Source organism: Felis catus, chromosome B3 (genome assembly GCF_018350175.1).
Source record: "Felis catus isolate Fca126 chromosome B3, F.catus_Fca126_mat1.0, whole genome shotgun sequence".
NCBI lineage: Eukaryota > Metazoa > Chordata > Mammalia > Carnivora > Felidae > Felis > Felis catus.
Window position 1 is genome coordinate 125,485,499 of NC_058373.1, and position 15,766 is coordinate 125,501,264.

The 15,766-nt window shown below is 41.6% G+C and overlaps 1 protein-coding gene and 1 long non-coding RNA gene across 7 annotated transcripts in view; one reads left to right on the forward strand and one right to left on the reverse strand.

The window, feature by feature from the left end:
* LOC109500956 overlaps nt 1-3,372 on the forward strand; it is a 32,865-nt gene extending 29,493 nt beyond the window's left edge. The window contains exon 2 of the long non-coding RNA XR_002743209.2: nt 3,002-3,372. This is a non-coding gene — a long non-coding RNA (uncharacterized LOC109500956). The remainder of the gene's footprint in view (nt 1-3,001) is intronic.
* The window catches only part of STON2 (stonin 2), a 144,318-nt gene continuing 129,217 nt past the window's right edge, over nt 666-15,766 (reverse strand). For all 6 annotated transcript variants that reach the window (XM_045060332.1, XM_045060334.1, XM_045060333.1 and 3 more), the window contains 3 exons: nt 8,709-10,547; nt 2,940-3,142; nt 666-1,383 (listed from right to left, as the gene is read on the reverse strand). In XM_045060332.1, the coding sequence (XP_044916267.1) occupies nt 1,300-1,383; nt 2,940-3,142; nt 8,709-10,547 (2,126 nt within the window). In that variant the 3' untranslated portion in view covers nt 666-1,299. The remainder of the gene's footprint in view (nt 1,384-2,939; nt 3,143-8,708; nt 10,548-15,766) is intronic.

Below are 15,766 nucleotides of genomic sequence, written 5' to 3' on the forward strand. Positions count from 1 at the left end.
ATATGAAGGGAAAGAAGATCGAGTGTCCCAGACTCTTGGAATCAGATTTAATGTTCCCAACATTAGAAAAATAGGCCTTTCCCCCATTTCTACCCTAGAGTCTTCCGCCTTTTAGATCTGTTACAATATTGTAATTATCAAACTCTGAATTTGGGGGGAGAGCTCATATACTAAAAGCTTAGTTTTAAAACAGCTTTTAAAATTATCTTTTCCACTTATATTTCCTGTAAAGTCTGAATTAAAGAGACATGCAACTGTCTATAGGCTTGAGGTATAAAAAGAGCTCCCAAATGCCCTGACAAATGCCTGAGGTATACATACATACATATATATATATATATATATATATATATATATATATATATATGTATATATATATATATAGGTGTGTGTATATATATGTGTATATATATATATGTATATATATGTGTGTGTATATATATATATCTCCATCCATTTGTTTCAGAAACAGAAATGGCCTGTATTTTTCAGTGTGAATTTGGGAATTCTCTGAGATTGAAGTTGTCTCCTGAATTGAATATTATGTTACAATTAATGGCCCTTTTCCCCAGAATGAAGAAAAATCACCTCAGTTTTGCTTTCCCTTCAATAGCCACCCTTTGCAGAATGTGTGGCTAATCACAGAATAAAAAAGTATCCTATTGTGCCTTTTTTCCATTGTTTATTGTGACTCAGGGTGGTGAACCCTGGGAACAGAGAGATGGAAAAAGTGTTTTAATCAAAACCATCCAGAACTGAGAGGGAAACGTCTTGAAAACTTCTGTTGCATAGTGTTAACATGTAAAGAATGGAGACATGTACAAAGAGCCTAGTAGACCCAAAGAGGAAATTTGTTTTGTACCTCACCTCTTCTGAACCTTTTTCTAGAGGGAGTGACAGAGGTGGATTCTGAATGAACTTTCTCAAGACTGTGTTTTCTAGAAAACCATGTAAGTGACAGATGAACATCAGAAGGAAATGGGGCCAACACTCATGTGGAAGGTTCTCTTCCTGACTCCAACAGTGACAACAAACCACACCCAACAGCTGTTGAGATAAGCAGAGTGAAGAAAAGGAGGCTTAATTAGACAATAAGCCCCAAAAGTCAGGTGAACTAGGTGCATCATCAGGCATATCAGGGTCTCTCCAAAGCAACCACCTCAAGGTTTCCTGTTAAAATACAGGTAACTACAAAAGGAAGGTCCAAAATACTGTTCCCAACATGGAGTAGTCATGGTAGGTACTGACTTGAACTTCAGCTATTCATGAGAACTTGGGTCATGCCCAAGTAGGGCTTTGTCACTGGACCCCACACTCCTTGGGATTTTCCATTTCATCTCCTTCAAAGTCTGGCTTCAAACTCTTTTTTTGCTCAATTTCCACCTGCCAAGAATAGAAGTTGGAGAGAAATATCAGAAAGAGGAGAAAAACATCCCAATAATAAATAATCTCAAAGAGAATACCTCACCATGCTCGTTGAGATTCCCTGTAATTTTGTTAATGTTTTGGGCTTTAGCCACACTGAAGATACTGGCCCTGAGTATATTAGGATTATCTCTTTGCACATGCTCTTTGCTTGCTCTGGAATCCCCCTTCCTCACAGTCCACCTGGAAAATTCTTATTCTTTGTCTTGCATAGTTGTTCAAAGGTCACCTTGAGTCATGTTCCCAAGTCATTAGGTAGAGTGAGGCGTTCTTCCTGGGCATATTTCCACTGTACCTGGTACACCTGCCCGGCTCCCCCCCAACCACAGGCTCCATAGGACAGGGGTACGCCCTTGTTGACTATTGTACTCCAATAATGTAGGTATACAGCAGGCAAGCACAAAGGTTTATCAAAATGACTGAATTCCTTTCCATCTGGCTGTTTATACTCTCCATTACTTTATCTCTTTCCAAAGTTAAGTATTCTAGTGTTTATAGTTCTTCCTGTGTCTCCTGCAAAATACGGCAGCTACAACTATGAAGGGATTAATAAATTCATCTTGCCTTGAAAGTGACACACGCTGAAGCCTTTGACAAGTCAGAAAGGAAATCTATCAAGCTAGAGAGTTTCATAATTAAAACTGCTCTTCTCTTCACCACTTTGGATATTTATGATGAAGGGAACAATTAAAGAAAAAACAGATGAGGGTCATGCTTGATGAAAGTGCTATATTTTCCCTGGCCACAAGATGGAGTATGTGTTCTTTTTGGTAGTTTAAGGTTTTAGATCACACAACTAAGTAAACATTGAAGAACAATAAATAACCTTGAAAAACCAAGGATATTATTATGAATAAAGAAATTATTAAACCGTTTGCAAAATAATTCTTCAATAACCCCCATTTTCTATCTTTGGCATTTAATCTGCTATTGAATTTCCAATGCCTGAAGATAGAATCACTATTTATATCAGAACACTCCAACTTAGTTTCCTCCTTCCACAGCCCTGATCCTGTTACTATTACAGAAGCTTGCTTGGCTTTTGAATTTTGTCCTGGTATAGCCCAGTGACCAGGTCATAGGTGTCCTGACTTTACTCAGATCTACTTCACCAACTCTGAAGCTGAATGAAATACATGCTTTGGGTTAGCACTTTCCTGAACTCCCCTCCACTTTCAAGTTCACAACTTCTGCCACATATATTATGAATGAGTAATACTAATTCCTTTACCCCATGACTCTTTTGTTGTTGTTCATGACGACTGAAAAACATTATACTCTCCTCTTTCATTCACCTCTTTATTTTTTCCCAACCTTTCTCTTGCCCACCACTGAGACTATTCATTCAAATCAGAGCAGACTCATCCACAGCTATGCATGGTGTACCTCTCTCTAAGGCGGTAAGAGAACATCCTGAATTCAAGGCAGGCACTGCTAAAGGGAACAAGACAGGGGAGGGGAAGGGGGTGAACAAATGGACCTGGAAACATTAGCCAGATGCCTCCCGAGGCTACCTTGTAGCTGTAGTGTGCAGAATAATTGACCCACTTCCTGACATCAGTCTTGTCTTCCACAGAGATGGATCTTACGGCAGCTTTAGAGGCAGAAGTTGTGGGCATGCTGAACTCAACATTCACGTGACTGGCAAATCTGGAAGGCACTTCCCGGTCAGAGCCAAGTTCAAGGTGGCAGAAGAAACAGTGTGGGTGACCAGAAGCTATGAAAGGAAAAGAATTTAGACATTAGGTTCTTTGGGGAGGACATGGAAGAAGAGGCGAAAAGAGCCACTCAATAGCAAAGGAGGCTCAGCACCAGGCAGTCTTTCTGAGGGTCCAATGCTGAGCGGAGGACTTACAACAGAAATCACACTGCCTGTGCCTCAGACCCTGCTGATTACAGTAGCCTTGTATCCTAGCAATAAAACCCACAGCCTGAAAAACGCACTCAGGTCAGGGTGATAATGGGAACACAACACAAATAATAAGTAATAGAGGCTGTAAATTGGCAGGAAGGAATAAAAGGGATCAGCACTTAGCACCTAACAGAGCATCAATGACAGCCATGTGGAGCAAAGTAATTAATTCCCTTTGAAAGATGGATTTTCTTTTTTTAATTAAAAAAAATTTAATGTTTATTTTTGAGAGACAGGGAGAGAGACAGAGAGACAGAGAGACAGAGTGCGAGCAAGGCAGGGAAAGAGAGAGAGGTAGACATAGAATCCAAAGCAGGCTCCAGGCTCTGAGATGTCAGCACAGAGCCCAATGCGAAGCTCGAACCCACAAACCGCGAGATCATGACCTGAGCCAAAGTTGTAGACTTAACTAACTGAACCACCTAGGCACCCAGAAGATGAATTTTCTTAATCATCTCATATTTTTACAAAGATGCTTTTGGAATGTCTCTGTGGGTAAATGGCACACGTAAATGATGAAGCCTTTATAAACAACAGCTTTGCATTCAGGAAGCACATGGTATGCTGGGTAGAACACAGGCCAACAGGACACTGAGTATGACTTCTAGCTCTCCTGCTAAGTGTCAGAAATCTTGCACCCACATCCTTGTTCTCTCCAGCTTCAAGTCCTGATTTGGGAAGTGGGGAAATGGAGGTAGGTCAATGCAAGGCACAGTCCTTTCCTGTTCTTTAATTCTACAAATCTATGGTTCGTTCTACTGTACGTGGCTGAAAAACTTGAGGACCGATTAGCTATCTGAGTGAAAAGAGAGCTTAGTTCTGTGACTATAACCTTTGAAGCATCATTGTTTGTTGAGCATCCTTTACTGTCCCAGCTGCTGTGTGCACACCCTCTCCCCGCATCTTCATAACAATCCCTTGAGGTCATAGCCATTCCAGTCTACAGATGAGGCAACCAAGGCTTCGGGGAGGTAAAGCGAGCCGCCCAGTCAGAACTGCAAAGTGGCAGAATGAGAACTGAACCCAAGCAGTCAGTCTCCAAAGTGCTTTAGCCACTTTGTCTGAGTCACAGCCACCCTCATGGTCTCCCATCTCAAGACCAGGTTTTGCAGGGTGACATGAGTAGAGGAGTGAGCTGTAAGAACCCCCATACAACTCACCGTGGATAAACAACGTGACATGGCTCTGACTTTGTTATGTAACAGCAAGAGTCCTAAGTTATCTGAGCTTCCCCAAATAAACAATTTCAATTTTCTTTATTGGTTTGGACAGGACTTTTTAATCTCGGAGAGTGAGGACACACACCCCCGCTCTCCAAGGAAAACACCACGCAGTGAAGTATTTGTTTTGCTCTATTTCATAAATAACATATTTCAGTGGTTATTTCTAAAGAGTAATACTTTGGGAAATTGAGAAACTTGCACTGGTTTCTAGGAAAGAAATTTAAATCTGATACATATGTTAGTAAAAATTATGTTATCTAAAAATGAACCCAGGTGATTTATTTTAAATTACAATTGTGATTACACAGCTTTCAGTTACTGAGCATTTCTTACAGGCCAGAGACTGTGCTAAACACTTAAAAGCATTATCTAATTTCTATCTTAATGAGCTGGGTATTCATAATCCTCTTCTGTAAATGAGGAAAATAAGATTTCTCTGAGAGGTTTAAGTAAATGGCCTGAGGTCTTACAGCCACTAAATTGCAGCACTGGGAATAAAACTCAGATCTGACAGATTCCAAATTATGTCCTAAACTCCTCTCAATATATTGCTAGAGATTTAGATCACTCTGAAGTACACAGAGGAGTTTACTTTAATTCAATGGCAACTTGAACAACAGTTTTACCCAGTTACCCTTATTTAAACATTGTCAGAATCCTGAGAAATCATTACTTTCCACAAAGCAGATGCCTCCTCTCACCTTCCAAAGTGTATTCACAGCAAACCCTATGAAAGCAGTATTCCCTCTGGGTTCCAGGCGTCCACTAATGGACGCCCACGATGTATAGGGCTGAGGGACAGATAGGGATATGCAATTCTGAAAGCTAGTACAGTTTGATTTATGGTAATGAACTATGTGAACCCACACATTTTGTCATCTTCCTTGATGAAACCAAGAAAATTTAATTTAAAATTTAGATTTCTACTTTCCATAAAAGGTGAATTATATTGAAATTGCTTTTCTCTTGGTCTAATATTAGAGAACTGGAGTTCCAGCAAAGAAAGCTACCCGTGCAGGACAGAATGCTTTGTTTCCTGGCGGATGATCTGGGAAAGCAGTAGGACTTGTTCTGGTGCCTTCTAGGATTAAGAAAAGCTTTTGGGGTCAGGGTGAAAAGGGTCCCCGAAGAGTGCAGGTGAGGGGGCAGGGGGCGTGGGGAGGGGATGACTGTACATGCACACAGCTGGGCTAGGCCCACCACTTCAGGCCACGTGGGACTCCAGTGGCAGTTTGTTAGTCTTTTGGTGACTGGGACTGGGACAAGCCCTCTGTGACTACAGCCTCAGATGCCAGCAAAGCCAGGGGTACAGACCTACAGACCCATGCTACTTGTGGTCTGACTGTCCTGCCTGCTGCAAGTTAGGGATACAGGGCCACTGCCGGTAGAAGTAAGCACGCAGAGGTTCAGGCCTCCTTTACTGTAAACAGAGGTGTGAGAATTATGGAAAATAACCTGTAAAAGGCACTTTCCCAAGGCTCTCTGAAGACCAAGATAGAGGAGCTCAGGAAAGGGATGATTACTAATAGATCATCAATTTGGTGGTTTCATGGAGGGCACACTGGATGGGAACAGGAGGAGCTGGTCCCAGAGAACACCAGCAACGCTAAGAACCTGCTGTCTGACTTAATTCAGATTCCGTGTGTCTTGAGTTGCCAGAAAAGGGTGTTATCAATTTCCTGAACAGATCCAGAAATATACGATTGGTCAGGAGTAGTACCTTTGCCGGGGTGGGGGTGGGGGGTTGCTACTAAAAATGCATAACCATGAATAACAAAAGCAGGGATGAGGGGGTAGCTTAACTGAGAAACATTCCCAAATATCCTTATGCTGTTCTGGATTTCAAAAATCTTTCACAAAGGTTCCAGTAATCAGGAAATACATTTGTAATATATAAGCTTCATTAACTTGGCCTTGAGCCTACTGAACACTCACTTGCTGGGAAAGCATTAAAGAACGTGTTTGCTGAAGACCTATATTTACCCGTGTCCTGCATCCATTCTCCCCTTTCTTCTGGTAACAATCTTTTTCCCCTCCCTCTGCTTTGGGAGATAATCTTCCCCAGCACTGCATGTCATTTTGGAGGTCATGTCAGTCAAAATGCGCTGTCTTCCCCTTGACTCTTGACAGAAAACGGCTTGTGATGATTTATGCCAATAGCTGCGGCCTGAGGAGGCATCTCACAGCTCTGCTTTCAAGAGCCATCCTTTCTATGCCTGCTCATTCAACCCTTCCAGCCTTTCCTTCAGCGCTCTGAGCTATCCTCCAACAATCTTTTGTTTCGTTTTGTTTTTGCTGCTTATAACCAAAACTCCTCATACAGTACTTTTAAATATTTGAGAGAAAGAACTTTGAAGCAAATGAGATAGAGGTGTACACATTGAGAAAACTGAAAATCTCTCTTCCCTTAGAGGAAGTTACTTCACGTTTGTGTCTATTTGGTATCCTCTACTAAGAGGCAGCTGTGGTATTGAGAAAAGACCCCTGGATGTGGCTTTGTGACTTCAGATAAGTCATGTCACTCTCGGTCCTTAATTTTCTCATCTGTAGAATGAAGAGGTTTGACTCAAGTTATTCCCAAGGCCCCTTCCAGCTTGAAAACTCGGTAATCCCATAATGAAGTTATCTGAATCCATAGGTAACAAACTGAAGAGCTAAGCATTCCGATAAACATAAACCTGAGGCCTTGTCTTTTCTGATGTCAAGTCTCCAGCAGGTTAAACAGTAATTTGCTTCCTACCGGCTCAGTTCTCGTGTCAGGGGCTTCTGTGCCAAAGGACAGTTCAGGGCTTCTCCTCTCCTCCGTCAGTTCAGGGCGGGCCCCATGGCTGAGGTGGAGATCACCGTGCTATCACTAGGAGAATACAGTGCTGACCGGGGAGAAACGAATATGCAAGCACAGAGAGGAAGACTTTGTTTTTAAAAATCCTGTCAGTTTAGAAATGGCAGGGGGGCGGGGGATGGCCAACCCAGCCTCAAACACAGAGGTCCAATTGTCTTTTCATTTTGCACCGCTACACCCAGTGTCTGACACAGAATGCCCCGGTGTGTTCCACCCCCCTGGACTGCTTGGGGAGGTGACCAGATAATACTGCCTCTTGCCATCACATCACGATACATTTTGGGTACGATGACAGGACCACTCCACCCTCAGACCAGGAAATGAAGACTCTATAAACACACCACTAGGATTTAATAGTAGAATGGAAGAATATCTGCATAAGAGAAGGACATTTCCGTCAAGTTTTTCTAAACTTTACTCCTTTTGCTCAGCTTGGATATCTATTTGCTAACACATGGGCACAATTTATTATAAACAAGAAGAGAAGTGCTTTAAAGGATCACAGGATCATGAGCTTACTGCCTGTCATTGGAGTCACTCGGACTTCCTCTAAGAAATAGGGCTATTAGAACTAGTTGGATCACTCCCTAGTTTTGTCATTTCGTTAATTTCACTGGACCCCTGAGGAAAGTCATTGCCTTCTGTGCTCACTCAAGCACAAAAGCACCCCTGATAGCCGTGAGCAAGCCAGCTAGGGCTGGTTAGCTTGCTTTCTTTGTGTAATTCAAACATACCTTCCTTTATTGATTTGGTTTTTTTGTCTGACAGAATTTCAGCCCTATTGGACCTTCTGGTCCTGGCTGGATCTTCAGTCTCATCAGAGGCCATTTCTCCCCTTCCTGCATCCTCAAATCCCAACTCCAAGTTGGAGATGTTATGACTGACAGGTCTTGCACATGGTGACTCGAATCTTAAATCTAACTGAGAAAGATACCTCTTCAGAACCCAGAAGCCTGCTAGGATCTGGAAACAGCTTCCAGCACCACATATAATACTTATATGAGTCAGAAAAGAATACAAACTCATAAGCTGTCCTGGAAACGTGCTTAGCGGCTCAACCCGCTAATAATGCAGAGTTCTCTGGAAGAAGCGTGATAACAAAGGGGTGAGAACATGTTGCGAACTGGGTCATTCACGTTTGTTCCTTACTCCGCACAAGTATTTTTGATTTCCTGGTCCCATTCCTCCATTACCATTTGTCACCCAACAAAAACCAGCACTTCATAGGGGAACAGAGTGTGGAACTTGGACCCCTGCTCTTCTGTAACCATGTGGCAGTTTTCACAGAAGAGAAGCCTGTACCTACCCGAGTTTTTGTCAGGCAGTCGGTTTATCCTCCACACAATGGAGTTGAAGGCATGCTCGTACTTGGCAGTTCCCAGAGTTACTCTCATGACAGGCTCAGAGCCAGATACGCTAGTTGAACCAAAACTTGCCCCCCGGTTCACTTTAGCTTTTAGAGACTTTTCCCCCAGGACACTTTCCCTGCGGAAGTTTTTCACCCACTCACTGGGCACGGGGTAACGAACCATCACATTCTCACAGGGAACCTGGGTGAGAGGGTCTCGGTTAGAGGAGAAGCCGGTTGACATCCTCAGCCAGCTCTGCACCTCCACCTCTGCCCCATTGATGCTTGCTGCTGTCCTGAGTGTGAAAGGCAAGGTCTTTTCTGCAAATATTGTCCTGAACCGCATTAGCTCAAACCGGCAGGCGTCCAAAGGGTTGAACAGAATAACCCGTGAGTTGTTGAATACATCCTCATCCACGCACCCATGAAAATGGCACTGATGGAGCTTGATCCACTTTGTGGTGGTGGTCGGCATGATGTCCTGCCGGGAAACTATTTCGTTCCCTTTGACAAGGACATCATTGAGGCCCAAGCGGCACTCTGCAAGCCCAGAGAGGAAACTCAGAATGTGGATCCGTGTCAGGACATGGTGCTGGAGAATCTGGTTGTCTCCCTTGCTCACAATGCCAGAGAACTCATCCCTGACATCCACAGTAATCTCCTCTTCAAGGTAGTTCAAGCCCACTGTGCTTAAGTCCATTGACAACACTGGCAGATTCATGAGCCGGTCCTGAACGGCTCGGATGAAACTGAGGAAGTCATCGTAATTGGTGGTGCCCAGCTTGATCACTTGTTCCCTCTCTGCTGTGTGGGCCACAGCAGGTTTGGGCTGGTATTTCTTCTTCTCCTTGTAGGTGACACGGTCTATTCGCAAGCTGTGGATCCTGCCATTCTCGTCATAGTTTTGGAGCCGGGGTTCCGAAATTTCATGGCAGATCTCCAGCTTGAACTCACGGAATGGCTTTTCTAGGCCCTGCTCATAATACAGCTGCAAGTAACCACTGTCTGTCAGTTTGATGTAGATGGGTCCCCAGTGCCTAGATGACATGATGTTTTTCTTCTCAGGGATCCTTAGCATCATTGGCCATCCATCCCTGGGCTGGGACAGCCCTGAACCAGGTGGGTGGTCATCTAGTTCAATCCAGGCTTTCGGGTCATCATCTGGTAGTGTCGCACTGCTTAAGTGATCAGGATCATCAATCTGGAGTTGTTTGAGTTTTTCAACGGCATCAGAGTGTGACTGGTTTTTGCTTGAATCATCAAAACTGATGGCATCTTGGTAGATGACAATGAGAGAATCTCTTTGGCTTTTGCCTGTGGCACTGGAAATGGAATTGTTTTGGGAGCGTCTCTCCTGCTCCTCAAAAAAAGCAATGAAAGGGTTGATGGGGGAAGGCTGTACATCCTGCAGAGTCTCATTCAGGAAAGGATTGGTTGCCCTCCAAGGTGGAGCCTCGGTTATGGAAGGCGGATGATTTAAGGAGGAAATGTCCAGCTTCTGAACTTTGGAAAAGTTCATCAATGTGCTCTTGGGACGCTCCCTCTTCTTAAATGACCCAGCTGGGTGATAAGGTACATCTGGGATCACAGATGCAGTAGGTGGTGGGTTTGGCTTCAGGGGAGAGGTGACTGGTGACAAAGGGCAGCTGACTTCATTGTCATCAAAAGTGACCCAGCTGGGGAAACGAGCAGAAGTCACTGGAGTTGCAGGGTGTCCATTCGTGGCTGGACTACTGGCCGGCCAGCTGACGGCCTCCATCTCTACCTCTTCATCTTCCTGGAGTGAGGAAGAACTGTCTGCAAGAAAAAGGAGAGCTTATGAGGGCTGCTATTCAGGGCCTCTACAAGTACAGGAAACTGAGGTATGGGAATGAAGGATGAGTAGAATTTTATCTGGAATCTGATAAATTCAAAAGCAGCTCACTACCTGTCTCAAGTGCTAGTCTGGGCACAGAATCTCATAATTTTGTAATAAGCACACCAAAGGGGCCACACATCAAATGCAGTAAGAATACAAATAGGTCTGTCAATACAGAAGCACTGATAGGCCCAAGGTCCCTTGCAGTTTAACTCTTATACATTCTCCCTTTATTTAATAGAAGTTTCTAGAATAGATTTTTTTTTTACTGTGTTATATATAAAGTATGCGTTCTTAATTCTTAGACATTGAAAACCACCTCCTACATAAAATGATATAAAGCTGATCTCATTAGACAAGACACGTTATCTGCTCTAAGTGATAATATGATTACAAATAATGTAATTGGGGGGAATTTGTCCAAATGTGATCAATAAATATTAAAAACAAAGTGTTAACATCCTGAATAAGGTCATACAAGTAAATAAGAAGGCTATAAAAACTCCAATAGAAATACAAAGGACACATACAGAAAGCTCAGGAGAGAGAAACTAAAAATGTCTAATAAGCATGTGAAAATGTCCAATCTCACTGGAAATAAGAAAAAAATGCAGATTAAAAACAATCAGTGAAGATTCTTAAAGTTTTTACTCTTCAATGAAGGTAAGGGTACTATGATATGAACAGTAAATAGACCTTTAATGGGACTCTAAGTTGCTACAAACTCTCTGAAAGTGGTTTGGCCATTTGTATTAAGGCCTTACAAATGTGCATAAATAATAACTTTGTAATTCTTCCCTAAGGAAATAAATCTAAATTGTGAACGAAGTTTTGGGTGAATGTTAAGAAACCGAGGTACACAATGGAATACCCAGCCATTAAAATGTTTACAAGTATGCAATAACATGAGGAAATACTTATAATTTCTTCTATTTTCTCTAAAATACTTTTCCATCTTGGAGTTTATTTATTTTATGCAGATAAAAAAGTATTATTACAAATAAAACTCCACCCTGGCAGGGCCTTCAAGGAAGGGGAGGCAGGACTCGAGTTTCCATAAGGGAAAGATCCAAACCTTTCAGTCAGCATCAAGACCCTGCGTGTCTGTGGGGACTGTGGGAAGGGAGGGGAAAGTGAAGCCTTTAGCAAGGAGTGGATTCTGATGAAGGAGTGGCACGGAAAACAAATCTGTGTCTGGCATCCAGTAGATATTCAGTAAAAGTTTGTTAAATGACTAAGTGAGAGAAGAGTTTGCACTGGAGCAGTTCTATTTACTCTGTTCCTGGAGAAATGTCGAGGGGGGACCTCTGCCACCACTTTACCCACTGTTTCTATTTCCAGTAATGTGGCACGAAAGAGAAATGGATGCTCAGTGGTTGAGTCAAGTAGTTGAGTTTTCCGACCGCTTCCCTTAACTGTCACGAATATCATATCCGACCAAACCAAATTAGTAATGCTGCACATAAATGGAAGTAGAATTACATGTGGTGGGATGGCTGCTTGTCATTCATCTTTTTTTTTTTTTTAATTTATTTTGAGAGAGCGTGAGGGAGGGGCAGAGAGAGAGGGGAGAGAGAATCCCAAGCAGGCTCTGCACTGTCAGTGCAAAACCTGAGGTGGGGCTCAAACCCATGAACCTGGGTGAGATCATGACCTGAGCCGAAGTCAGGTGCTTAACTGACAGAGCCACCCAGGTGTCCCTCAAAGCATTTTAAAATTAAAAATGAGACTTCCCTTCAAATTAATCATTAATACACTTTTGTAGATGTGTGCTTTATTTTCTGAAAAAATGAAGGGAAAGGGGTCAAGAAAACCCAGGTTTGTAGGATTTATGTATTATTTTATTTATCATTATCATTATCCTTATTACTACTATTACTGCAACAACTACTATTGTTATCATAATGAAGGCTAAAGGGAACAGTGTGGCCCGGAGTAAAATACAATCACTTCCTTGGAACAGTAACTGATCCTCCCTAGACAACTGGGGTTGCATCTCAAAACATCAGTTTCTTATGAAGCCACTCTAAGGAGCTTTTGTAACCTTAGTGCTCCCACCCGAACAGCCTGATACTGACCCAGTCCCTGTGGAAGGATATCCTTTTTGCTTTGGGGTTCATGACCACTCCCTCATTTAAACAAGCCCACGTCTTTTTCCTCTGGAGGGTGCTTTTCTGCCAAAGCTGTTTATTCTTTCTGCCAAAGGATTCCCTTCTGCTGGGAATCCTGTCCCCAAAATAGCATTTCTCATTTTCCTCTATGAAGCCAAAAAGGAAGGGGGGTGGAAAAAAAAAAAAAAGAGGCTTTGTCTCCACTTGACACAATTTTCTTACAATAAATTTCTTTTTAAATGAAGCTATTTAAAATCACACAAAGTCCTAGACAGTTTTGAAGCATTAGACTTAGGATACAATTTAAATGAATCTTCTTTAAATCTGGAGGGAAAGTTTTTAATTAAATTAATTTCTAGAGATTCTATATTCTCTTTGATGGCCATTGAAAAGTATTAAAAGACTTTGTTACAAAATATTCTCCCTTTGACAGTTTCATCTCCCATGATTACAAACTGCTTTAAAAAATCCATCATTTGGCACGGCAGTGGGACATAAGTCAAATTTCTGGAGATTTTTTTTCCTAAAAAATCATTTATTAAATAAAAAATGAATTAGGGGCACCTGGGTGGCTCAGTCGGCTAAGCATCCTACTCTTGGTTTTGGCTCAGGTCATGATCTCAGGGTTCAAGCCCCACATTGGGCTCTGTGCTGACAGTGCAGAGCCTGCTTGGGATTCTCTCTCTCTCCCTCTCTCTCTGCCCCTCCCCTGTGTGCTCTCTCTCTCTCTCAAAATTAATAAATTTATAAAAAAAGTCTTAATAAAGATACTTTTACAGATGAAAAGCAAAAGTGTCTCTAGCTCACATGAAAATAAAGCATTTCTTGGGGCAAACCCAAGGACTGACAAACACTACTTTGAAAAACTATCCCTTATTAACACTGACTTCTCTATTTGTAAGCTCTTAACTTTCTGTCATTTATCACTGAGATTTTCAATGGTTTTTGCAAAGATTAGGTCATATATTTTCTGAGTCTCTTTTAATTAAAACCTCTTTATTACATTATTTGAGACTTTCACATATAAAAAGTAACTTATCTGTAGGTAAAATTTCTGGGGAAACATATATATCATATATGATAAAAACTTGACGTCCTTCATATAATAGTATGGTGTATTCTTAATAAAAACGACACACCCTTACAAAAATAAAGTAAAATAAAATAGGATAAGAACAGACAATTCATGGGGTACCTGGGTGTCTCAGTTGGTTGAGCATCCAACTCTGGTTTTGGTTCAGGTCATAGTCTCATGGTTCATGGTTTGAGCCCCACATCGGGCTCTGTGATGACAGTGTGGAGTCTGCTTGGGATTCTCTCTCCCTCTCTCTGCCCTTCCCCCATTCACACTGTCTCTCTCTTAAAATAAAGATACTTTGAAAAAAAAAAAAAAAGGAGGGGCGCCTGGGTGGCTCAGTTGTTTGGACGTCTGACTTCGGCTCAGGTCATGATCTCGTGGTTCATGGGTTCGAGCCTCATGTCGGGCTCTGTGCTGACAGCTCAGAGGCTGGAGTCTGCTTTGGATTCTGTGTCTCCCTCTCTCTCTCTGTTCCTCCCCTGCTTGCACTCTGTCTCTCTCTCTCTCTCTCAAAGGTAAATAATATTTTAAAAATGTCTTTAAAAAGGAATAATTCACTAATGAAGAAATATAAATGTGTAATAACTATTTGGAAAAAAAAGAAGTTCAACCTTTTTATAAAACAATAAATACAATTCTCTCTGTGTCATAGAGACAAAAATTTGGAAAGAATAATAATCATTATTGGTGACACAAGGAAACTTACACTCTGATGAAAGTTAAAAAAAATCTTTCTGGGGGCAATTTGAAAATTTGTACAAAAGTCTCAAAAAATGTGACCCCAAAATTCTACTCATACAACTGTATTGTAAGGAAAGAACAATACAGGCATGCAGAGATACATTTAGTGTAGGTTTACCACAGCAATGTTTGTATCAGAAAAATTGGAAAACAACATAAATGCCCAGTGATGGAGGATTGTTTATATCGAGTATTATGCTCCTAAAATGGAATCCCATGCAGCTATTAAGCAAATGTTATTGACACATGTTTATTCACACAGAAGCTGATTATGACATACATTTTGCATGAACAGTAACAAGAGCCTACAATCTGGAGTCAAACTGCCTTGGTTTCAATTCCGTACCTGTAGCACATTAGCCACGTGACTTTGGGCAAGTTTTTAAATTTCTCTGCACCTCAGTCTTCCCATCTATGACATTAAGAAAATATGAAATCCCGGGGCTCCTGGGTGGCTCAGCTGGTTAAGTGTCTGACTTGATTTCAGCTCAGGTCATGGTCTCAAGGTTCGTGGGATCGAGCCCCGTGTCGGGCTCTATGCTGACAGCGTGGAGCCTGCTTCAGATTATCTCTCTCCCATCCTCTCTCTGCCTCTCCCCTGCTTATGCTCTCTTTCTCTCTCAAAATAAATAAATACAACATTAAAAAAATATATTAAATCCTACCTGTCAGGGTTGTTGGGAAAATTTAATATAGATTTTAGAATTGTGCCTGGCAAGTAATAAATGGTAAGTGTTCAGTAGGTGTTAGCTGCAATCACTACTCCTACTAGAAGGATACATTTTCATCATATAAAGTATACATATATTAAAAAAGCACTGGAATATAATATTTCAAAATATTTTGATGTGAAAACCAGTGTCTCCTGTGGGGTAAGAGGCGATTTAAAAAATATTAAATCTGTATTCTTTAAGAAAATGCTGTTTGCTTACAAGATAAATAGTAAAAGGTCAAAACACATCCTTAGCACTCCTGCTAATTAACCTTAGAGAAAGAGAACAGTTTAGCTGTAATCCACGTTGATAAAGCAGCAGTTAGATCTTTCCCATGACACTTATGACTAATGTAGTTGGTACTGAGAACAATGAGGGGAGAGAAAGAAAAAAAAAAGCCAGCAAATTTCTTCAGTAAGAAACAGGCAAAAACTAATTATGCTCAGAACAAAATTAACTATCATCCAGAATTTCATTTTATTGACTTATTAAAATAAAACCAAAGGGGCGCCTGG